At 49.0% G+C, this 26,205-nt stretch overlaps 1 protein-coding gene across 8 annotated transcripts in view; it reads left to right on the top strand.

Annotated features, from left to right (window-relative positions):
• LOC138180026 (uncharacterized) overlaps nucleotides 1-26,205 on the top strand; it is an 87,382-nt gene that overhangs the window by 54,319 nt on the left and 6,858 nt on the right. For 2 of the 8 annotated variants that reach the window (XM_069113440.1, XM_069113437.1), the window contains exon 2: nucleotides 23,396-23,591. In XM_069113440.1, coding sequence (XP_068969541.1) covers nucleotides 23,396-23,591 — 196 coding nt within the window. Of the gene's footprint in view, nucleotides 1-1,982; nucleotides 2,092-2,870; nucleotides 3,017-8,179; nucleotides 8,624-14,407; nucleotides 15,099-19,109; nucleotides 19,148-23,395; nucleotides 23,592-26,205 lie in introns of those variants that run through there. The other 6 variants (XM_069113439.1, XM_069113442.1, XM_069113443.1 and 3 more) reach the window with 6 other exon arrangements.

The raw sequence follows: 26,205 nt of genomic DNA, 5'->3' as shown, positions 1-26,205 counted from the left end.
CGGCGAAACGAAGGAAATTACGTTGGCACGATCGGATGGTTCGCTCTCGCGTTTTCGATACCGGTCGGAGTCCGTTTCAATTTTCCAGGCCTAGGGAAACGTCGCCGATGAATCTGAAACGTCTTTTCGATCGATCGTACAAAGCACGCCCTTGTCCCGTTGTTCTTTAGAACGCCTCGATATTCTATGCGGAGAACGTTCACGCGACAGCTTATTGGAACGCGACGTCGCTCGATTTCCATTTATTTCTACCGTGTATTATCGTCCAGAAGGCCACTCGATCGTCCTCTTTGACGCGTCGCGCGTTGCCGCAAAACGCGGCGTACGTTACTTTTTAGCGAACCAACCGTTCTTTCTCGGTAGACGATTCTAATTAAGTTTCAGGAAAATTCGCACCGATGAAACTCGAAACCGCGATCGTTTTTCCACTCTCGTCGAAGTTTCTCGTACGAAACGCAAAATTTGACGCAACTTGCGATAGCTTTGGAAGAACTTGCGGCGAAAGCCGCTCGATCAACGATCTTAGGAAAAGGCAACCTAATAGTTGGTAGGACGAAGAGGTAGGCGCAAGAGGTGAAAGCAAGAACGTCGTCCGGAATGTTTTTAAATCGACGGTAAACGTCGCCACCGATTCTCCTTACCTGTAGAGGCGAATTGACACAAGGAATTACTCGAGAAGACTATTAAGTCGACTCTGTCTGTCGAAGATGAAACAGGAGGATTCTCGGAAGACGCCGGCTGTTCCCGTGGAAGTACTCGAAGCTAATTGCCTTGGAGCTCGATCAGCATCTTCCCTCGGGGAGGGTACATTACGGCGCGAGAAGGAGGCACGCGTTTCTTCATAAATCTTCATTCGCGAGGTGTCGTTAGCCTGTAAAATAAAACGGCCAGCGTGCGCCAACGAATGATTAATCGCAACGGACGTCGTTTGTTACGCGGACATCACGGAGAAAATAGTAACACGGTTGCGTAATCCGAGTCCCGCGTTGTTTGCACTCGGCAAATTACGCGAACGTGTCTAACGTGGCGAAGACGCGACGAGAACAACGTCGCGACCGGCCAACGATCATTTTTTAACTCTCGTTCGCCGCGTTCCCCGCCCTTTCCTTCTGTTTCGTGATTCGTTTCGTTTCGTTTCGTCTCGTTTCGTTCCCTGCCGATCCGTCCCGTTGGCAAGATTGCTCCTGTCCGTGTCACGGCGAAGATTAACGCGCCACCACATTCATCAGCCTCTATCTCGTGACTTTCTACTTGGAACAACGACGAACGACCGGCATCTTAACTCCTAATCGATCGTTATCGTCAGGTTTGCCGCGGTGCTTCGCTGCTGCGTTGTTTATCGGAGGGAAACTTTCTTCGATCGCTTTCGTCGAATTACGTCGTCGAGGTTTTGCCAAAGGATATTAAATTGGATATTTGCCACGACTCGCTCTACCAAGCATTTCGCGTTACGTCTCTCCGCGTAATTAGATCGCCGGTACGATCTGTCTGGTACGGACGACGCTTTGCCTCACCGTTCCAATTCCATCGACGAAAAAGATTCTTCTGTAGAACACGAAGAATCAAGAAACGATATCAACGGCTGGCTGGAAATGTAGCGCAGTCGCGTAATTAAGAAAGAAGCAGAGTCGTTTATGGCGCGGAATGCAAACGACTTTGGATGGCGCGCAACTATCGCCAGTTAGATGAGATCTAGAAGAGTGCCAGGGTCGTTCGACGGCCTCCTATTCCCGATCGAGGCACTCGCCGAACGATCTTTATTCCTTCGTTTTCGCGACGACCGTGCGTCCCGAGAACGCGTTCTACAGCGATCGCGTAATAACTTGTGGTCGGAGAAGCGGTAGACCGACTCGTTTTCAGCCAGTTCGTTCGTCTCCCGCGTTTATTTCCCTCGCCCAGTTCCCTCCTTCCATTTGTTATCCTTTCACGATGACAAGGCGTGCGCCTGTTTCTTGTTACAGGTGAGTCAGGACACGGGGAATTTTTCCGACATTCCTCCGGTCGACGGGTGTGAGTAACGGCGATTCGAGTTTCCAGCTTTTCCCAAACCGACGATGCTTCTCGAGCTCGTCGCACGGTCAGTAAAGACAAGTAAGATAAGTACGCGTCTCGGTCGATTCTTTCCGATTCCAGCAACGCGCGAAGCAAATGTTCTTTCGCCTATAACTGGATTCGTTCTGGCGATGTTAAAATTTCCTTAAAATTTCGTTAAAATTTCAATGAGATTGAAAAGGTCAAAGTGGCGAAGAGAAGAAAAGCAGTTTGACTGTACGCAAATTACGCGGCGAAAGCGCGATAACTTGATGGTGAATTGGCAGACGGTACGCTCGTATTAGGACTCGCTTCTTCCGCTCGACGACTTGGTGCGTATAACGGACAGGAAACTACGAGCGTGTACATCCGGAAGCGTTGATGCGCTCAATGCCTCCCTTCCGGTGGTACTACGTAGTCGACATTGCGAACGAGGCGAACAGAGGCGACCCATCGACGACGGCGCCCGGCGTCGCTCCTACCACCTGCCTCTCAGCCTGCTACGCAGATGGCGGTAGTCGTCGGTCGACCGAAACTTACCTACCATCGTTTCTACCCAATTCCCATACGGAATCGTGTACACCGTTCCGCAATAAATTTTCAATTTAATCGTTTCGAGAGTTCGACGGTTCCGTCTGTAAATCTAGAAAAGACTTTTGGCTGGGCAACACGGTGATACTGTATCGTCGTCTCTATGTATAAATGCGAGATATACTTTATCGCGCAATGTTCTTTCGCAAATACTGCGACAACGAAACTGTCGTAGCAAAGGCAGGTGTGTCTGGTGGAACGAAAAATTAGGCGCATAGTTGGAAACGTGAAAAACGCATGTAAACAAGCATCGATCTATTTAGTTTATCGCCAGGGAGTCGCTGGACCGCGACGCGAAGCGTACGTTTTTACGCGAACGAGCGCATCGTAATCTCGCGTAAAAAGTAGCAGAGTGGATTGAAAGTAAAAGGATATAGAGAAAAAAGGTAGAAAGGTAGGCGGAGAACCGGACAGAAAAACGGTTTACGACGGTCGTGCTTAAAATGCCGAGTGCTCGGAAAATTAGGAGTCTGGCTTCATCGGCGTAATGCGCTCTCCTTTTCTTTCTCCCTTTCTCTCTCTCTCTCTCTCCCTCTCTCTCTTTCTGTCTCAGCGTGATAAATTTCATTTAGCTGTGTGCCGCGCATAGCGTGCGTGAACGGTGAACAGAAGAGAGCGTTTCACTCGGACGCTGCTTTAACGCGTCGACCAAGCGACGATGGGAATTTGCAAACCGCGTTGTCCGTGATGAAACCGTGATGAAACCGTGAATTCGCACGAGTTTCGTCGGAGTGTGAATTACGTTAATCGCGATATACGTACACATGCGTGGCCCGCGTTGAAAAATAACCACTCGTTGAAATCTCGCCACTGCGTTCCGCGCGAGTGAAATTTTTCAAACGCGGATTATTTTTCAATCGCGAAAACGGTTCCGTCGCGATACGAAGCTCGTAAAATTGTCGAGCGCTTCGAGGTCGACCGTACGCGCGTATCTCGACGAAGAGTCGACATATTTTTCATAATAATTGATATTTTTGATAATTGGGAATAAACTGGCTGTAGGAAAAAGCAAAATATCGCGAGTAGATGCGTTTCCAGTTGGATCACGCGCAGCTTTACATCCGTGCAAATAGAGAGGAACAACGAGTAACCGGATATGCCAGTCGATCCGTTGTTACTTTCCATCGGCGAACGTATGGTAGAAAAACGACTGGCCCGCGCACACGAGCAAACGTTAATTACACAACATACTCGATTAATTAATATGACTGCGTTTGTTTCCTGTGCGTTTGCCGGCCCTCGGAGTTTCGTCCTCTACCGCAAACAAAGGCCGACAAAAACCACGACGATTCGCCGATAGTGGACGCGACGACAGACAGTGTTTTCATCTTTTTCACCATCGACCCGGCGACGTCCTTTTGGCCAGACCAGAGCATACGCGCAAAATACAGAGCAGTACGCGACTGTTTTGTTTTATCGATGAGAAGGAAAGCGCGTGCCTTGCTATTTATTTCCACTGCTCTCTCCTGTTCTTCCTTCTGTCTGGCTCTCTATGGGACGCGCGGGGTACCTGTAGAATCACGTGTTTGTAATTCGACGCAACGTTAATTCCATCGGTTCGCGTTCGTCAACGATACATTATCGATATCGATGTTATTACCATATCTCGGGTGGAGTTAGGCGAGTCCCCGCGAGACCCAACGTGTCCCAACGTGTCCCAACGTTAATGCAAACACGTAATTGTACCTGTCGAAATTCGTTCGCTCGGCCCTTCGCCCCTCGTTTCCCCGCCCTGATCCATCGAATCGCGCTTACCCATCCGCATCGTCGAAAATTCCGAAAGCGTGTTGCATCCGTTTTTTGTTTCGCGTTTCTATGCCGCGTCGACGCGTTTCGAAACGTAACTACGTTTGTCGAATATTTGAAAATTAATCGCGGGCAATGGCGCGATATTTTGCTAGTCAAAAATTCCAAGTCCGCGAAACGAGTTTCGCGCGCGAACTTCTGGCGTCTCGGATGTCTACCCACGGTTGCAATTTCGCGGAAAATCTTTGTCGCCCTGTGTGCCACTTCCCATCTCGCGCAAATATCTCCACAAAGGATTTCGTTTCGCGACGAATGCGAGTTCCCTCGTTCGCTCGTCCCTGCTCTCTTTTCACGACTATGCGCAATTTGTCTGTCTTACCCGACACTGGTATTTCTCATCCTCCTCGGGCTTTCTCGTCTAAGCGATTCTACGATAGTTTCGCGTATAGGCACGAACGACCGAATGAAATGCTTTCGTTGATTTAAGAATTCGCCGGCACGTTCGAGATGCTTCTATCGTACGAGAAAGTACGCACGCGATACTCCGGCTCGACCTGCGAACGCAGTTCCCCGAAGATACCAAAACAGGGGCATCCCGTTGAAGTTTAAAAACGAACGAGGTTTGTTTCTTACGAGGAACTGATTTTTCAAACTTTGACGTTATGTCGCGATGCACAAAACTGCTGCCTAGACGCTGTCGCGTATCTGCGACGTGCGTTTCCCAACGAGAAATTCAACTCGTCTCTGGAGCAAAAGAGGAACGTCGCGCGTGAAAAGGGCCGAGCGTTCGATTCGCGCGTTCCGATTCATCTGCATTTACAGGCCGAAAGTGGAACATCCTGCGCATCGGGTGAGACGAAAAATCGCAAATACGGAAAACACGCGACGTTACGCGTAGAATCGCTCCACGAAGCTCGATGCACGCTCGTGCCGAAAGACGACGAGATCGCCTGTGTTGCCCGTCACTCGGGCACGCCATTCAATAGTCTTTTCGAGCGTCGAAACGCAGTCATTTTTTCTTTGACTCGCGAAGCCGTTCGAGTAACGGACCGTGTGTGCGTAGGGAAGAGATTCTCTGATTTACGAGCGCGAGACGCGCGTCAAACTCGGCCGTAAATTACGAGGATGCGAACCGAAAACACTAACGGTTTCGAGCGCCATTTTTCTACAGCCGATGGCACGACCAACGCTCTGGTTAGTCTCTGGACGAATCGAACGCCGCGATCTTCCATCGTTGCCTGTATCGCGAGCAATCGATAACCTTTTGCAACCGCCGAACGCGACGGATTAATCGTTTGACCGAGGAAAGCGCGACGCAACGACGATCGAATATCGACGCGCTCGTTCGTCGGTCGGTTCGAGTCGACGCTCCACTCGACGAGGTAATTAACGTCGAGTTACGGTATTGTACACGGGTCGGTCACTTAGCTGCCGGTCGAGATCCTAGATGACCGAACAAATCGTCGGAATAAAGCGGAGTTATCGACGAAAGGGCGCGAGATCTCGATGAAACGCGTGAAACGAGAGATTCGATCGGATACGTAGGTCGTAACGTCGGACTGACAGTCATGTGCAAATGGTTGGCTGCATGCGATTTGGAAATTTGCCCGGCGTCGGTCAGTCTATTCTACACCGCGTGTTTATGTATTTTTAAGTCATAGCTCGTTCCTGATGCAACGATGACGAAAGAAGGATATTTTTATTAAGCACCACCACGCAAAGTTTCTCATTCGATCGATCGTTCTCTGTTATTTCAAGATGGTCCGATGCGGTTGCCGCAGTTCGACGAGTCCAAGCTCTCGCGGTTATTAAGCGTTCCGCCAGCTTGTCCATAGGGCGTGTTCCTCTTTGGCATCCGATTACAGTTTCCGCCTAGGGATGCTCGCCTCGCGTTATCCATTCGTCAAATTGCCCCGAATAATTTCCATTGCAAAACGATGGTACGCTCGTTCGACCGCCATTTCGCTCGCTTCGTTTATTCGTTTTATCGAAACGTACGCATCTTATCGCAAAGATAGCTCCATTCTCAAGCTCGTACGTCCCTTTCGGAAGGGACAAGCTTCTAGCTGTCGATGTAGTAAAATTACAGGTCGATGCTCCGCACGGAAAGCATCGCATTTCGCGCGTTCGACGTAATGCTTTTTCGTCAGCTCGAAGATATTTCACGTTCCCGCAGTTTGATTTTCCGGCGTGACGGACTGAAAGCAGGGTAGACGATATCGGCGATGGATCGCGGTAAGGGGCCAATATTTTCGACGTCAATTTGCAAACGGGCCGAAATTTCCGCGCGCGATTTCCTCGGTATCCCGGAGCTGCGCGATCTCTGCGGGAAGCGACGTCGCTTTGAATAAATATCATCGGCGTAGCTGGTAGTTGCGGAGTAACGACGATAAGGCGGTTAGCGGAGGACGTAAAAATGAAATGGTCGCTTTACGAGCCGTGTTAAATACGTTGTCACCGACTATCGACCCTCGTCACACCGATGTTTTCCCATCGTCGAATCGATCCAATCGGTTGATACAACGTCGATTTTAGCCTAATACGATTAGGTCATCAAACGAGCCGCGATTCTTATCCTGGTTCGTAAATTTGATAAGAAAACGTTTCAGCGCTCAGATGTCCGATAATTTATTCGCCGTTTACATCGTTTATTATCGTTTACGCTTAAAAAATTGACGTTTCCGAGAGAAAAGCTTCGATAAATTAAAAATTCGTCGAACGCCTATGCGTAATTGAAGAATCGAGACGATATCGATCGCTCGTTGAACGCGTAGTTGTACGCGAACGATTATTTTACTTGTTAACAAATGCTAAATAATTTCGTGTACCGAACGATCCGTAGCGCCGAAAAGATTAAAAATGTCCGATCGTCAAATCACGAACGTTTCGTATTTCGATAATACGACGCTGCCAAAATTTTGTGGCACGCCGCCATAAATGTTTGAAAAAGACATCGGGCTGGACCTTCGAAAGACTATGGGTCGATTGAAAAAGAAATATTTGCATAATAAACGTTGCGTACCAGATGATTATCGATCGGTGGATGATTCGTTGCGATGCTACTCGCGACGTCTTAGGTACATCTGTGTCGGCGTACCGATCGTCGTGTCACGTTTGATCGACATTCTTCGAATTGCGACCGGGATGCCGCGAATCCCTTTAGCCTGCGCGAATCTCGCGCTCGGAATGACGCTTCGGGAGCGATTATGCGACGCCTCGGTGCTGGCGACTCGAAACTCGCTGCCCTTATCGCTCGATGCGTGTCACCGAGTATTATGGAACTCGACAGAATTTCCCGTGGGGTTGAGTCTGGCTGATGTAAGACGGCTGAGATTACCTTCCTCGAGAGAGGGATTAAAACATCCGCCGTGTTCAGCGTCGCTGATAGCCGGTTCATTTGCAGGGGGAGGTGTGTGTGTGTGTGTGTGCGTGCGTGTGTTTGGAGAAGATAAACGGCGCGAGATCGTCGCGAGACACGAACTAAGGAAAACTGTGAAATCGGCTAAGACCACGCGTAGTTTCATCGTCCGTCGTTCTACGTTTCGTTCGTTTCTCTTTGCAACTTTCTTAAAACGAATGAATAGTCTTGCGAAGTACGACCAGCGATCTACCGTGTTAATGGTCTTGAGCGGTTAAGATCCTCGGAACGATCTTGGGTTTAATTCAGCCACTACTCGGCAGAGAGAATTCATTGAGAGATTGATTGCGGTTGGAGGAAAAAGTCGATGGGTTACTCGGTCGTTTGGTGTTCCTATCCTGATACGGCTGGACGAACGCGCACAACGGGCACAAGCGCGGAAATGAAAATGGAGTCCGTCCGATCATCGCCGGAATTCGCGAACGACACTTTCGATGAAATCGGTTACCTCCGTTGCGAGTCGGAAGCGCGCGTCTCCCTTAACCAATAGACAGAGAAGGGTCGAAGCGTTAATCGCGTATTCCATGCAAATAGTAACGCGTAACCACGTGCGATCGCTGGAACCGTTTCTCTTTCAACGAGAACAATCCTACAAACGAGATGTAATTCCAAGATTAAAGAGCCCGATAATGATTCGACGTGAACAAATCGGATAAGTGAGAAGTACTAATTTGAAGAAGCGACTGGTTACAATTGTATGGAATGTAAAGAAGAGAGAGAGAGAGAGAGAGAGAGAGAGAGGAGGGTGTGGTGCAGTACGAGGACAAAATCGACGGTCGTTGACTTTGCCTCGAGAATCGCTAATGCACTTGACAACTTGCCGAGTCTGCCTCGAAGGTGAGTTTATACGCGGAGAAAGTTTGGAGAAGCCCGTATGACTCGCGAGTATTCTCCATTTTCGTCCGGTGAAACGCTCTCGTAGAATTTTGCAACCCTTGGTTCCGAGAAGTTTGACCGCGTCGAGGCACCGTCTTTCAGGAAGCTCCGTTGTCAGCGTATAATATACGCGTTTGCATGGAACGCGCTTCTTTCACCGCATTGACAGCGCCAACGAAAATGAAAAATACGCTTTCCATCGTCGACTATTCGCTGCATATACGGTACGCGAACCGAATGACACAGTTATGTGCACGAAATCCGATGCTTAACCGTGTATGCGAATATACGGAAGTTACTTTTCAAGCTGAAGCGGGTTTTCAGCTTGTCACCCGTGTATTATCCGCCCTGTAAAAACCTGGCTTCTCGGATAATTAGACGCGCAGGTGGCATTTAATTACTCGGCGAACGAAAGTCCTTTTCACATTTCCATTTGCCGCTTCAACGGCTCTTCTTGGTTTAAAGGCGATCAACCAGTACGTTCATCTTGGTTTCAACGAAATTCAAAAGCGAATCGCGAAGAAAGACGAAATCTTCGAACGAACCAGCCAAATAGATTTGGAGCGTGTACGCGTAGACTTGGCAAACAGAGGATGCTGACCTCGGTTAGGCAATTTAATAAATCGGAGATCGTTTCAGCCTGTCGACACGCGCAAGCGACTAACTTTTCCTTCTTTTGTCTCCGATCGTGTCTCGTTTTCCAGCATGGCGAAACAGAGGCGACGTAACTTCAAGAAGAACGAGCCTATCGATCGTCTAGCCGATCCCAGCAAGTCGATATTTTGCATAATATTCCTGGTTACCCCTGTTTCGTTGTTCCGATAAACTTGTTGGTCGCTTGGCGAAAATGGCGTTGTTTGGCGCGTCGTGGAAGGAGTCGGCGATGGTTCCTTGCATTCGCCGCAACGAGGATGTATTACCGCCGTTATTGTTATCGCGGGAATCGGTAGGTGGTGGGAATCGGTAGAGGAGGAAAACGAGGGCTGGGAGGGGCGTCGGGACGCTGCCGGAGGAGGTTGTCGAGCAGCTGCAGCCGATGTCCGCCGGTCGGGGCTTGCAAATACGACGCACATGTAGTATCGGCGAATATTCGGCCACGGCAGTTGCGCGGCGAACGTGCACGAAAGCGGTCGCGAAACGCGCTCCGTCTCGACGTTTTCGCGCGTTCTTTTCTCCCTGTCGCCCTTCCGTTTTACCGGTTGCGAACGTAGACGCTTCGAGAAAGAGACGGAAACGGCAGCGATACGAGTAATTCTGTGAAGAAAGGCGAGGCTAAGACCGAAGGGCCGTTTAAATTTAGCGAAGAAACGCAGAAGGAGCCAACGAGACGAGAAACATCGTCGAGTATCGAGTTTGCACTTCGTTTCGATGGAACGCGTAAAGTCGAGCGTGAATGTCACCTCGATTTTCAAGTTTCGATGCAAGTTCTCGGTGCATTCGTCGAATGGTGAAGTGGAAGCGATTTTAGTTGGCGAAATAGTCGTATTTCGAGACAATATACGGCTGAACGATCGTTCGGCTGTGCAACGAGTCGCCTCGCATCGGAACACGGGTAGTGGAGGTTGAAAATGATCCGCGCGACGAAGATTCCCGGAGGTATAAAAACACCCGGGAGAATGGAAAAACCACCGTGATTCGCGGTTCAATCGGAGAAGCAATTAAAAATCCTTGGAACAACTTTATCGGACACCGATAACCACGAAACTCGAGTTCCGTAAAGAAAGAAACGAAAAATTGGAAAGTCTGTAGCGCGCGTCAACGTGGAGTCGCAAGGAATCTCATCGAGAATCGAAGAACGCCTTGCGCACGTTTGCGAGAACCTTCTATTTTCCACGACGTTGGTCACGTCCAGAGCGCGAGCCACGATATAATCGTTCGCAATCTTATCGCGGTAACTTTGCAGCGAGGAAACGCAGCTGGCCCGTTCAATTTTCTTCTATTCCGAGTTCGCGCTGCTTCTTCCAGACTACCACGGAGACCGATACGAACGAGGAGAACGAGAGAAGAGAAGGTTATTCGACGTGTCCCGATTGAAATTAACGTCACGTCCGCAGCTCCCCGCGTTCTTCTACGCTTTGTTCGCGACCACTCACGTTGGCCGAGCGATTTCGCTGTTTTATACAAAATTCACTGTCCTCTCTGAGATCGTCGTCCCTTCTCGTGCAGGTCGCTCCGCAGCAGGTCATCCTACCGACGTCCGGTCTGAGTTTCTTTCTTCCGCCTCGAGTAAAATAACCGAAATTCCTGCTCGTAGACGTTTTCTATCCTTTCGCTCGTCTTTTTTCGACCTTCTTCCTCTCTTCGGTAATAGACTCGTCTCGGTGGTTGCCGTTTCGCAAGGACTCGGCTTCCGTTGAAAACGCAAGGATTCAGCTTCCGTTGAAAACGCAAGCATTCAGCTTGCGCTAAAAACGCGAGGATATCACGGTTATCTTTGGTATTTACTTTTCAGCTGAATTTTCCTTCCTTGGTTCTCTCGTCGAAATTCTCGTAGAATCAGATTACCTTCCAACTATACGAGCCTTCGTAAGCTAAACTACGTTGAATATTTTAGTAGTCGTAACGCGCGAACGAAAGATAATTCGATACACAGTCGATGCATACTCGATGATTTCGTTTATCGCGACTGTCGAGTACATTCTGTCGCCCTTATATATTCTCTTCTAATCTCGACCACGATCTCGATATTCCGTTTGTACGCGAAGTTCGCGTTTCCCCGACTAACGAGGCGTGTTCTCGTTCGATCGTTGCACAGAAAATGTTCGGTTTCCGAGTTCTTATCCGCGAAAATATCGAAACTTCGTTCCGCGGTTTTCACGTTTGTGGCTTCGTCGTCCACAACCGTTAGTTTCCTTTTCTTTCGTCGCGGCGAGTAGCAGCTTGCAGCCAGCTTTCGTCTGTCCTTGATCCGTTCGTTCGCTAAAATCTCGTCGCTACAGGGACCAATTTAATAACTTGGCGAAGCGTATTCAGCGCGTTAATCCGTCGATCGAGAATGGTTTCGTCGAACACCGTCCACTCAAACGGACGAGATTCCTTTTCATTTGCAGAAAATCGAGAGACCGGACGATTGAACGTTCTCGATGTTCTTTTTTCACCGTGCGAATCCGTCGTGTCTTCCGCCGGTAAATGGAAGCAAAACAAAAGACCGAAATGGAATATGGTGTTTCTCGTTCGGTCGAAATACCGCGAGTTTGGTGGGACGTGCGCGACGAGATACCGGGAACATTCTGTCACGTAACGGCGTGCTTCTTTCGTCTTTCCTGACACGCGCGTTTCGACTCGATCCTGTTGCGCGGAATCGCGCTTTCATTCCCCATGATACGTTCTTTCGTAGCGAAGCTACTCGCGAGAGCCGAGGGAACGCAACAAAGTTACCAAAGCTTGTCTCCGAAGTCTGGCAAGTTGCCCGTTATAACGAACTACCTTTCCAGTTGCCTACGACTCATCGACTCGCGGCAATGTCTTTATCGTCTATCGTCTCTCGGATGTTTCGAGCTCGCGCGAAATTACGAGCAACCGGGTAAAGTAGAAGCGTCGCGCTCCAGCCGATAGCTCTGCCATCGGAGAATCGACTTTTCTCTCGCTTCCTCGACGTTCCGACGCGTAGAACGAAAATTGGCGAATCGCGGAAGCCTCGAAGAACGTCGAGATACCATGGAATTCGCTAGGAACGCGCCAAACTCACTAGTTTCACGCGTAGCGTCGACAGCGTACGGATGTCGACGAGCCTGCAGCCATTTGTTCTTCGCATTCACCGGTAATTTCGACCACAGTCCGACCGTGTCAACCTCGCAATTCGAATACCCAACGCCGCTATCGCGGTTCATATCGTAATCGAGGAAACGTTAAACAGGAAAAAGAAAAGGCTGATTCGTTTATCGTTAACTTTTAATTAGTCGCTTTCGTGCGTATTCCCGCAGCGGACTTGCATTCTTCCTTCAAACGAATTTTCTTTTTCACGTACTTTTTCTCTTTAACGATTATCGCCGTGTTTATCTGTAAATTCAACGGATTAAACCGTCGACGATTACAGCTTCTCCGTAATTGCTCATAATCGTTGGAAATTTATGCTCGCGTATGAATACGCGGACACCAATTACAGGGGCAAACGGCGTCGCTCGGATCGTAGCTGTTGTATTCGCGCAACATCTAGTTCGCTCGTAAACGTCTAGAAATTCGCTTAACCGCGCGAAATCGTTGACTACGACAGCGATTTTCGACCGTGAAACACGACTCGCGAGTGTGTTGGCGAGCTGGAAGGGTTCGTTCGATGCGACTTGACGGATAATTTGTTGGTTTTGAAACGGTTTGCCGGTCTCCGTGGTATCGTATTCGCGAAACTCGTACGAAACTCTGCGAGTTTCACGGGGTGACGTTGCCTCCGTTTAATTTTCCCACGGAACGCGACGTTGTCCGATAGAACGTAGCTTCTTCGCAGAATTATTCCTCCCGATGGTTATTAACGTAAATAGTTTTCGACGAATTTGCCGTGCAAATTCGAACGACGCGTCGATAAGATATTTTCAAAGATCGCTTACTTTATTTATAAGCAGAGACGAAAGTAAGTTTTCGCGAGCGAAGAGAAAATCGCGATAAATTGGCAAAGTTTGGAATTCACGAAAGCAACTCCACCCCCTCCCTAATTACTGGAATTTACCCAATAGTACCACAAACGGTCTTCAGTTTCTTAAGCACGCTGTATCGCGGATAAAAAGTTATAGGAAAACGGTTGTTCGATGGATCTCGAGGCAAGAAGCGGCTACGGAGAGAGACAAGCCGCCCTTAAACTCTATGGAAAAAGGGCGTATCTGGCGCTGTTCGACGTTGCAAAGTTTCGTAAGAAGATAACGACGGAAGCTAGTCGAAGATGGATCGAACCGATCGATCACGGAATCGCGGCGACCGGAGTACTCTACTCGGATGTCGGATGGCCGAGCGACGCGCACCACCACTACACGTGGCCTACTCGAAGAAGCATGTGCAGAACCGCACAGTATGCAGCGAGTTTGACGAATTTCAACCGGCACGGCGCAGTGGCAGCAGCGGCAGCGGCTGTATGCGCGTTCTCCGCTTCCTCCTGCCGTGGGTTAATCGGGCTTGCGGCGTCGTCGTCGCTGCTTCCAGCGCTGCTGCCGCTGTGTCTCACGGACGTTGCTGCGGATGAAGGTTCGCCGTCGTGCGTCTGCGTGGTTCGCCTCGAGATGCTCGCCACGAGATCGGGAACGCGATTTTGAAAGACGGTGCACGGTGAACGCGGCGAGTTCCGTCAGTCGGTTCGTCGACCATCTACCACGAGGACTGTTTGCTTCGCTGGTTGCAGTGGTTGGATCGCGCGACTCGAGCTTCGAGAACGGTGACGCGCTATCGTCGGATCGAGTCATCCTAGAGGAATTATTGGAAGGAGGAAGAGGATCAACGTAGCAGCATCGAGCAGATGAGTATCCCTTTGACGAGACGAGGGAGAATCTCACGATCCACGTTTGTCTGCATGATAGCGAATCGGGCCAAGTGTTTGTAAACAGGACGCAAGGGGTGAGCGGTCAGACCGTATCAGAATTTGGACATAGAACGGAACTGAAGCCGCCGTAACCGCGCTGACTAGATCGACGAACAGAGAGCTATAGACATCGATAAGTCGAGGGATTATCGGAAGAGAAGCAGGAAACAGACGAAAGAGAAAAACCGGCCGTAGCACACAGCTGTTTAGCACGAAGCCGAGAATCTCCGACCGTCTTTAGAGCGCACCATACTCGCTTTGCGTCGCCTTTTCTCGTTTTCGTCTTTTCTCAGCGAAGACGCATCGATCAAGGCTCGTAAAAGCGGACGACTTTTGGCACGAAAGCCCTTCGATGCAGCTTTTTTCGTTTCGTTCGCACTTTTCGTCCGCCTTATCTCTCGCTCTGTCTCTGTTTCTCTCTCTCTCTCTCTCTCTCTCTCTCTTTCTTCTTTCCGTTACACGCGGTCACGCGCCTCGTCTTCTTTTCGTTCGCTTCGTCCCCCCACCGCGATTGCATCAACCACCTGCCACCTTGCTACTCTGCCTGCTTTTTCGCGCGATACTCTCTTTCTCGTTCGTTTCTTCTACCTCACCTTCGTCGAAACAATTCGATCGTTTTTTTTTTATCCTTTGTATTTTCATTCTTCGCTGTTTCATCTTCCTTTCGGGAGTTGCCCGTTCTTTCCTCGTCCAAGAAGAAAAGAAGGTCCATTGGAATCGCGGTCACCACGAAATACCAGCTCTCTCGCGTTCCGCTCCACCTACGATCGAGTTGTCCGGCTTTTCATCGCGCCGAGACCAACGAAAAGGAGACGAAATTCGCTCTCTGTCGCGGAACACAGGCGACGCGTCATTCTCCTTTTTCGTTCGCGCAGGATGCATCGTTTCTGCTCCGGATGTCGCCACATCGCGATGCCGACGAGACCACGACCAAAGGTAATCCTCTTTTCGCTTCTCTATCGATTTGTCAACGCGTGTGCTACTCTATAGGGGAACGAAGTCCGCGTCGAGATTAACGTAACGAGACGACAACGAGTTTCTCGCGGTCAGCTCTTGTTTCACCTCTTTCGCACCCTTTATCCGCGCGCGTTTCACGAGCCCGTTAGGCAGGCTAATTGCGAAATCCTGTACGAGAGGACGTACGTTTCCGCGCTCCGCCTTCAGCCTCGCGTTTTACATCAACCGCCGCCACAGCCGTCGTCGATCTTCCTGACCTTTCCCGCGCTATCCTCTCTCATCGTCCTCGGAAAAAAAAACGCTGCTAGCGAAAGTATTTAGCGAGCTTCCGTCGCCGCTACAGGTTCTCGGATTCGTGAAAATGCCCAAATAACAGTTTCCAACGTGGTTTAGCGCTAGATTCTCGAAGCTTTTACCTTGTCCGCTATAGTCTTCGATGACCTGCCGACTTTGGCTTAATTTCATCGGGCGTATTAATTTCGGACTTTGCCTCTCGGAACAAAGGACATTGCGAACTAAAGTCTTTGTCGTTAATAAGATTTGTGACGCGAGGTAACCACGCGAGAGTCACAAAGTCGAGGAAAAGACTCGTCCGAACGAGCATAGTTCCGTTAGGGCCACCGACTCGCGATGTTTACCGTTTAGAGTCTACCCTCTCGAATCTTCCTCTCCGTTCGAGAATCCGCGTCTAGTAAATTATTCGCGAAGCTCGAAAAACCTCGGGGTTTTTCCTCTTATCAAAAATTTCGGTCTCAGAGATGAGAAAGGAAACGCGCGTTTTCTCCGAGAATCGTGGCTCGTAACGATCGAAGAAAAGCGGCATATTTGCGTTTCGTAGGATGAGCGAAAGACGCGCGATTAACGAGGGAAACCGGCAGTCTGATGGAATTAGAGGCACCAAGCCAAAGTGGCAGATGGCGAGGACATAACCCGAGAATCCTCGAATGGGCGATGACGAGAACAGGTTGTCAAAGAGGAAAAGAAAGTGGAATAAGCAAGGCAAATATTTTCCGGTGGTGCTTTAAGAGCGGCTATAAAGGAGAAGAAATGGCAAGGGAAACTGCGAGTACCGCCTTCAGTCGCCACACTGTCGAGAAGAACTCTTCGAATATACATCATCCGCAACGAATCTGGCGAAAATGCCACGCGATCCAACTTTCTTCGACGAGCGATTTTAACTTACATCCGTTTTTTCTTTCAGCTTCGCCTTTATATGCTTTACGATATCGCGGTCGTCCGTAAATTTTCCGCTCCGCCAGATGTTGCGTGACAATTCTCCTCCAATTGTTCGACGATCTGCGATTCGTTTTAATAGAACGCAGCTTCCAGTCGTTATTTATTCGCCGCTATATACGTCGAGAGCCGTTAATTTAATGGGATCTGGAAATCGATGAAAATTCGGCGTGCCAGATTTTCTCATACACGCGCCGATCATCGAGCGTTATCGATTCCGTGCGTTCCCAGACGCGAGAGGTAATTGATAGATCGTGCTCGAAATACTTGTTCCGGCAGTGGAGGAGTCATCGCGAGAGGTGTATCGGGAACTTGGGATTGATCGTCGAGGTCGAACGAGCAAAATAGAATTTCCTAAATTTCATCGCTCTTCTCCGTGGAACATAAAACTAATTTCGTCGTCGATACTCGTTATTACGCTGGCCGTTCGGCGGCAATCGTCGTCGATAATGAAATTATAATTAATACGACCGGCCAGAGGGAATAATTGCGAAATTTTCCTGCCAATGATTGATACTTTTATACTGCGGGGATCCGGGAACGGGAGGATCGCTCGGTACAGCCGCATGTTCGTTTCCATTCCTGCGGCAATTACGGTAAAACTGTCTTTGTCGTTGCCTGTGTTCGACCATGCGCCGAATACCTTTGCTAATCCATAACAATATCGTTCGCGTTGCGCGCCGTTTAATTCGGCAAATTGATTCGCCAACTTATCGGACCACGCTCGTTCGTCTCTCAAGCGCTCAGTCTACGGGAACGCGCAGCTCTTTGTTCGAAAAATTACCGATACTACGTCGTATATCGAGATACACGGACATTTCCGTTCTTACGTTTACGATAATTAGGAATTCACGTCTGCGAAGTAATTTATTCGTAGTCGTAAGTAATTGGCGATGAACGAGTTTTATGGACAACGTGGGTGAGAATTGGCCGACGTCGTCGATCGGCTACACGGGACGAGCAACTTTTCGCGCAGTTCCTCCGACAAACGTTTTCTCCGGTGTGGTGATTCGGTGCCGCGGTGGAATGCTATTAGATCTGGCGTCGTTCGATCGAAAATCCAAACGACGTTGCAAATTAACGTCATCTTCTAAACTAGCCGTTTCTTGTTCGCGTTAACGACAGCCATGCTACCGTTAATACGAACGTATCGCTTAATGGCTGGTGAAACATGAATCTCGGTATTCGGCAAACACGTTCGCCTCGCATTATCCCGTCGTAGTTGCCGAATGGCCGAGCAGTCGAGTAAACGCGCGAAGAAGAGAAAAGCGAAAGGGTCGTCGCGTACACGCGACGTTCTATTATCGCGTGGCCCGAAGCCAACTCTTTGAAAATAAAGGAAAGGGACGAGAATAGACGACAGCTTGTCGATCGGATCGCAGAATCGGCGAATGATCGAAGATCGTCGTCCGACGGAGGAAAAACGAGGTCGTTCGGAGGGAGGAATGGACAGGTTCGATGGGAGGAAATGTTTGTTTCCGAGGAGAGCTTCGATGACCTCCGCAATTAGGATAAACACGATCCGAGAAAAGGCCACGTACTCGGCTTTTTACGAGCATTCGTAAGAGCAGCGTACGACGAGGCGAGCGTTTCCGGCACGAGGTGGAAATTATGCAAAATTGGCGAGAGATGCATGCGGTCATCTCGATGTAATTCGTTGGACGATGAACGGCGAGTGTTGGTACGGGTCGCGTAGCAGCGTGGTCGTCGCGATCGGTAATACCGTTTGGAAATTACCGGTTGTAAAAAAACACATTCGAGAATGACCTCTTCTCTCGCATAACGCCGTGGCATTCTCGGAACTCGAATCCTCCGACGTTTATCAGGCTAATCGATATTTCGGTTACGTCTGTTGGTGCAATTTTTCCGAACCAGCCAACTTTTAATCTTGCGGTGCGGCAACGGCCTCGAGTGCCGTCCGGTTACATCCCCGTTCGAATCACCGATTCGTCGAGGTAGTTAAAAGTTATGGTTTGCGTCTTGGTCGTAGAACCAAATCTCCGGTTTGGCCTCGATCGAGCCAGCTGCGATGTCGGCGAAACGTTTCGTCCAAGTGTTACACGTACGCAATCTGTTCCGTAGCTTATATCCCAACGATCGATCCATCTTATTCAGCGTGTAACGCGCGTCCATATCCCAAATTACTTTTCCAATTAAATCGTCGGAAATTCGTAGATGGGTCGACTCGTAGTTTAAAACGCCGTAGTTCGATGCCAGATGAGATTTCTTCCGCGATTTTTGAAATCCTACGATCCGCGCGAAACGACCTCCGCGAGCCGCAGCGCGCGTCCTGCGATTAAAAACTCTCGTGCGAATGATAAATAAGGTCGTTAGAACGCGTGGTCGGCATCGGCGCCACGAGGACGCGTAGTCACTCGTTTCGAGGAAAAATTACGCAAAGGCAGAAGGTGGAGCAGCTACTTATTTTCACGGCACGCTGCTGCGTGCTCGCTTTCCTCGGTTATCCTCGTCGTTGTCGTCGTCGTAGATTAATTTTAATCGCGCGATAAGCTCGGTTTGCCGATCGAGATGGTTCGCGAAGTGCCGAGACGATCGTAAATCGCGAGGATCGTCGATCAAACTGCGTTCGTAAACTTTCTACGTTCGCTCGCGGAATATCCTTTGACCCACGTGCAATTCCACTTGAAGGCGTATCTTTCGTTGGTAATTTACATTTAATTCTACGTATCGCGTCTGCTGCACAGATGGACGTCGAAAGTTCAAAGACCTCGAAGAAACTCGAGGAGATGGTTTCCACCGTTTGGTTCGTTTATGTCCGAGCTGCTTCGCAAAACGTACGTATTACTTTTAATAGAGACGGTACCTGTGTATTAGCCGTGTAACGCAGGTCGTGACGGTTGAACAACCTCTATGATGTAATTTATTGGAGCGGCGAGTGATTATTTTCAGGCTATGCAGAGGCGATCGTTCGGCCCCCTGAGAAATTGCATTTCCTATCCCGTTCTTTATCCTTCGGACAGAGCCGACAACCACGTATATTATAATTTTTGACTGACTAGGGCGAAATATAATTTCCGCCCGTCGTTGCTCCCGCCCCTGAATCTATAAGAGTTCCTGATTCATCGACAGCGGAAGCGCCGTCGTTCAAAAAGCTTTTATCCCTAGTCTCTTTTACCTTCCTCTACCTATCCTTCTTTTCCTTCGTTCCTTTTCAACGTTTCGTTTGTTTTTGACGTATATTAGCTTCTTGCAACGAGGTTTCGCGAAATTAATCTACCACTTTTTCCGGATACCTCGCGATCGGTTACTCCGCTCGTACCAATTGCAAGCAGATAATCCGATTACATTGAATTTTGCTGCTCGAATTAAAACGTCTATTACTTTAGCCAGATCGAGGTGGTAGAGATCTATCGAACGAAACACTTTCAGACACGTAGACAAACACGCCCGATCCTCGTACCCGCCGCCTGTCATTTTGACGTATTTTCTCTTGACCACGGTTCACCGTCGACCAACGTTATCGATCGATGTCCAGCGATGAATCACGTCTGCCCACGAACCGTTCTATCTCGGTGAAATCGAAGATCGTGTATCGAGGTATTCGTTCGATTCGCCGTGTATCGGGGGTGCACGGTTAGTAGTCTTTTGTCGGTCTTTCTTCTAACTCGTTGCCTAAACGCCTCGATCGATCGACACTCCGGTTACCTTCGAAAAGGCCACAGGCAAGCGGCATCCTTTCTATTCGAAACGTTTTTGCGATCGTTTCGAGAGGTAGGTGTACACGGACGGTCAAAGAGATGTAAGAGGTGTAGTTGCTGCCAGGTGAAAATAGAGTTCGCGTTTCGTCCCGGGACTACCGGTGGACTCGTCAGCAAGGCTATGCCCGGTAGTCCCTGCCTTAGACGTAAAGGGAGTCTCGCTAGGTGCGGTATTTGTATCGTGACACCGTATATTCGACCGCTAACGAGACAGACAGACTCGTTGTCGTCGTAGTAGCACTCTGGTGTTGGCGGTTGGTACCCGGATCGCCCGCAAGGTGTTACGACCGCGTTTGATGCCTCGACCTGTCGGCGTCTTGTTGGTACCGATCCGCCACAGAGACTTCGCTTAAAACCATGCTTCGTCCAGTTCGTTAACAGCGTGCCTAACGATGGAGTTCTTTAAAACGCCTGGTCCTTTCGTTTTACGCCAAAGGACCAAGTAAAAACGAGAAATAGACGAAAGAAAAAAAGGGAGCCTAGGTGGAACGAAAGGTCGAGGAAAGAGAAAGACAGGGTCGCGATACGACGCCGGTCGTTACGGTTATCGAGATCGCAGCTGAAAACGGCTGGAGCTGCGCGTAGATTAACCGGACCTCCGTTTCGCACCACCTGGCGCACAATTCACGACGAAAGACGAGTGGGTTGGTCGGTCTCTCTAGATCGCGATAGTCTGTTTCGCAGGTGCGTGCGAGTCAAACGAACGGGAGGGTTCTTCGTTCGACGTAGCGTACGCCACCCCTTTCCATGGCCGAAACAGAAACGCGAGAACCGAGCCCTCTGTTCGCATTGTCGGCGATAATTGAGACCGATTTGCAGAAGTCGTAAATGAAGGCCTGCAGGGCTCGTAAACCGACAGGGAAGGGAAATTCGCGCGATACACGCGACTATATAATACGAACCAGGGGATAGTTTCGCCGGAAGTTGCAGCGAACGGACATGTGGCAAGCTGAGAGACGGTTTTGTTTGTCACGCTGCCGCGATCGTTCGTGGTTAATGGAGAACCGTGTCCAACCAGCTGCGTTACTCGTGCGCTTGCAGGCGAACAAAAATTGCGCTGTTAGCAAGACGCGGGCATACGACCTCGAGGATGCTGCAAATTCTGTCAATGAAGCGTAAACCCTGTGTGGTCTTAAATAAATCAGCTGTCAACGGCGCGTTAACGATGCATCGGAGTTGTATCAAGATCTCGCACTCTACTAAACTATACGCGTCTTGCAAATTCCACGGATTTGTTCGTGGCTGTCCAAGTACGTTAATTGCCTCTTAGGCACTCGCGTCAGCTAACAGACACTGTATCTACGTACAATTACGTAGCTCGTGCAACGTCACTCGTCCGAGGGGCTCAAAGGCACCTAGGAAATGAGATATTCGTAAGCGATCTTTCGCTAGGAAATATTTTTAACCGTCGCATGTTTGAAGAACGCGCGGAACGAATCGACCGGCGAGAAACAACTGAGAATTTAGCGATATTAACGTTATGAATATTCAACGGTCGAATAAAGTACAAACGACGAGGGGTTGTCTGGTGAATAAGTAGAGCGCTCAACGGAGCGGGAAGTGGCACGAGTCGGTGCGTGTTTTTCTTGGTTCGCGACACCCGTCTATGTCGTGCGAAATACAGTGGCGAGTAAGCAAGTACGTAGACGGACGAAGCTGGAGGAATCGATCGACAGAAAGAAGGAAGCGTGAACCGTGTCGGGTGACTCGGTCGGTGACTCATGCATAATTTATTTCAACTTAATTAGCGAATGGTCGGGACTCGCGTGCAGGAAAAGCAACATTTTCCATAAATACATCGAGGCTGTGTTATGCAAATGATACCTAAAATTGTAAATGAAACGTTACTCCGTTATCCCGCTTGCTGGATTTCGTGCGGTCTGTGTATCGATTATGTTCGCTGCTCGAAATCGTTGCATACTTTTACGAGTACAAATCTCGAATACGAATAGCCGAATAAACCGTAGAGCGCGACTGCAGCCTTGCACGAACGCAGTTCCCCGTATAATATTTGATACGTTTCATTTGAATTTACGCCAGAGATATTATGTTGGATTTTTCGCTCTCGCAACGGTGAATTTCACGCGGTCCAATCGCATCGCGCGGAATTTCCGACGGCGCGTCAAAAAAATCACGAATATTCCGCTGCGAATATAGAATAAAATCGCGTAATTCGTTTTCCGTGTTTCGAGAAGGCGGTACTCGATGCGATTAAAAGCCATAGATTCGTCGTAACCTCGGACAAACAACGAATTGTTTTTATCGAATAAAATACGAGCGGAGTTATTAACTTGTCGGAAAATTCGAGAGCTCCGTTGCGAGTTAATAAACGGAAACAAAGTTTGCGCGCCGGTAAGCGAAATTTTATCAACGGAGTCGTTCGAATCGCATCTTTCGAAACCCGGTATAAATTCTTACGGTCGTGAATCCGTGTGCCCGTGTCTTTCGCAAGCCGCCTGCTTTTTCAAATTTTCCAATTTAAAACTTTAAATGGCCCAGTTTCTTTCACGAAGAATTAATTATTCCCGAGGAAAAGAGATTTCGCGTAAATCGCGAGAGCGAAAACGTGGTAAGGAGAGTGGAAGGAAGCGAATTTACGGACGATTTACGGATACGCGACAAAACTACGGAACGAAGCTCGCAGGTTCTCGGTGGTCGCGAGAGCCACGGAAGTTTCGCAGATGCTCTCTCGAATTTTTTCTGATATTCAATGCGTTCGGTGTGCTGCGCGATCGCGGCGAGTCCTTGCGGTTCTTATTAAATTTCACCGCGAGCTGCATGACCGAACGGAACTCACGGGACGAGCGGATAAAAACGAGTCTCGTCGGTCGATCGATTCACCGTCGAACGATAGGATAGCATCGTTCTCGTTTATTCGAATCGAGACTCGGTTTTCAAAGGACTCGGCTGGCTCCACGCTCGAGAAATCCTCGTTTCCACGTAGCTCGGCTAATCCCGATCGGATCGAGGAACACGCTCCGCGTGGTCGCTTAAATATTTACCTCGCATCGATTCGCAGTTTCGACGACACCGTACACTTTCCGACGATCTTGCTCCACCGTCTACGAGATCCATTACCGACCTGATAAATAGGAGATCTCAAAGACGGTTCCCTAGCCGTGCATTTCCACGTTTCCTTCCTCGATCGATCGATCACGCGACGAGTAGGCATTCGCGTCGCTTCCAACGATCCACGTTTTACCATTCGTCGAGGTTCCAGCTCGCTATCCAGATAGAACCAACGATAAGTCAGCGAGATCGAGACGCGAGCAATCGTGCGAACAGAACGGGAAATAAAAACGATCGTTCGATTTCTGATTTCAGTTTCGACGAGACGTCGATGGACAGCTGTCCGTTGGCAGCGATCACCGAGGCAAGGCCAGGCGATTTGTCCAAGGATGGCAACGAGATGGAAGTGACATCGCTGGAAGAGGCAAAGTCGGTAATAGCTGCGCTTCGAGCGAGGCAAAGAGCACAGGCGCATCAAATGCTCGCCTGGCGAAGGACCCTGAAATTGCAGGTAAAAACGAAGCCAAGGAGGAGGGGGGGGGGAGAAAATACATCGTGTGTGCTTCTACCTCGGAACCTTGTCCGTGCTCGTTGATCAAAGCTATTATCCGGTAAAACTTTGAAGAGGAACCCGAGCCCGCTTCCGGGACAAGCCAGACGTTTCGTGACGTTCGACTATTTCCCTTCGGACCTTGCGTGATCACGGACAATCTACGTGTTCGTGGCGGTGCATTCGCGAAAAAAAATCCTCCCTCGAAATTCTGCGGAGATCTGCGCGGCAAATGATCGACAACGATCTCCCCAACCCCAGGAAGCACGGATTACGTACGGCATGGCAAAAGTCTCGGTCTTGGCGCGAGCGATAGAAACTGCCGGGAAAAAAGTAGGAAACGCGAAAGCATTTTCGCAGAGGTATCTCGCAAATGCTAGAACGAGACGTCGATCGATCTCCTCTTTAGATACGAAGAATCCGCTGAACAAGCTAATTTCCCACACGATCGTTGTACGTCTATCGAAAGAAAGACGCGGCGGAAGTTACTCTTTGACTTTCGCGATTCCTTTTTATCGTTGAACCTCTCGCTAATTATCGAGAATTTTGAGAAGAGATGAAACTGAATGAGAGTTCCTCTCAAACAGTCGTTTCTCGAGTAACGCTGTGCAGAAAACTTTAATTTATCGTTCACGCGGGATTATCGTTTCTCGTCCGTCACACTTTCATCCATTATCGCTTTTATCTCTCGACGATTTCTTTACGTTCGGCTGATTCGATCATTGATCACTTTCCTGCCTCTAATACGATCGGATTAATTACGAATACACTTGTCATTGGACCGAGCGCATCTCCTGGTCGCTTTAAAATTCCGTTCCCACGTCGGACGCGTGGTTCCATACACGACGGGGAATAAGAAATTGTTGGAATACACAACGATATTAATCGCATACAGACCAGGTGATCGATCGAACGGATTCTTCCCTTCGTTGCCCAGCGATATCTAGCGTGCGTTCGTTGGATGTACCGCGGCGGCTGGCGCGTGCATGCTCTTCCGAGAATTCGGCCGAAGAAGCGTAAGAATATGGATGGAACATTGGGCACGTCGGTGTCGCGCCTCGACGGCGTAGCGCTTTGTATCGCGAAGCTGCTGGAAGGTTCCGTGGCACGTGCCGCCACACAGCATCTACACAGGTCACGCTCGTTACCGCATAGAGAGTGGGGTTCAAAATCTCTTCAGGGGCCATGGGTCGCTAAGTCAGTCAGTCTGAGAATGACTAGCCGACTGTCAACATTCCACACAACACTCGCTTATATTTCCTGTAATTTTTGTTTAATAAATATCACATAATATTATTTCAACATTGTCGAGGTTATTCGACGTGTAAACGGAGAAATCTCGTGGATAAATTGTAAGGCAGAAAATATATTTAAATAGAAGTGTAATTATAAGTAAAAATACGATTTGAGCTGGTCCAGATCCGCACGCTAGCTGTGTTACCCGATAACTGAAAACCCCGAAGCCAACGTCGCCCGTCTACTGTTTATGGTCTGTCTTCGTCGCAGTCTTTCGTCTACACGCTGTCGATGGCTTCGATGTTTGAGAAAACTAAAAAGAGCAGATGTAGAGTTTTCTTAGAAGTGGTAACTACCTCAACAAACACAAACATCGTGTCTTCCACAGATTATTAATCTTAATTTCGAGATAAAATTCTAACAGAAATTGTCGCGAGAATTAAAGTTAATGTAGCGAGACCGACGAAATTCCATTCGGTCGAAATCAACTGGCGAAACCGAATTGAAACGAAGACGAAAGGGAGAGACACGCCGCTGGCGAATACAAACAACCGGTGCATTAACGAGCGAACGCGCCTACGTTCGTTTCCGCCAACTAATTCATCGACCGCCACACGACCTCCCTTTATGCGAAAACAGAAAGGACAGAAGTTAATCAGATCGACGCTCATAGATACGAGTTAGAGCGACCGATGCGAGTAGAATAATCTCGTGGAAAGTCTGGAGGAAAACGATCGATGGCGATTTCCGTGCGAACTGCAGCCTTACAACGACGCTTAGTCGAGGGAAAGATTGTTAAATGTTTGCGACCATGTCGGAAAGACGCTTAGGACAGGTGGAGTAGATGTATAGTAAATTGCTACTGTCACTCGTCCTGTTCCACCTGCCAAGACGTCGTTTCTTCGATATTAATGCGACGCGAGAACTCTAGCCCTCGTTGCAGAAACTGGCCCGTTCCTTGTCTCGTTCCCTTAAATTCTGAATGTTGCGTGGCGCCAAGAATCCTCTGTCGACGTTGGTTTTTGAAGTTCCTTCGAAATACATGCATTCGTATATATATATGTACACGAAAGAAGAAAATCTACGGAGGAGAACTTCTTTAGGCGAGTCGCGCAAAAGCTGTCAACCTCGTAAATTGAAAAGTGGAGAAAATCCCAGGAATTTACGATTATTTGTACCGTCCTGTCGCGGCATAAGCGTATTTCTGGTAGTAAATCGTTTGTTTTTTACGTAGTCGTGCGTCGCTGTTAATCGCGTCGGTGTCTTGGAAACGGAACCGTTGAATTTATAAAAGTTCGATCGATTTTACATTTAAACGGCTGGGTCGTTTTCGTCGCAT

Source organism: Bombus flavifrons, chromosome 5 (assembly GCF_040668555.2).
Source record: "Bombus flavifrons isolate JBK064 chromosome 5, iyBomFlav1_principal, whole genome shotgun sequence".
In the NCBI taxonomy this organism is placed as follows: Eukaryota; Metazoa; Arthropoda; class Insecta; order Hymenoptera; family Apidae; genus Bombus; species Bombus flavifrons.
This window is presented reverse-complemented; position numbering and strand designations above follow the sequence as displayed.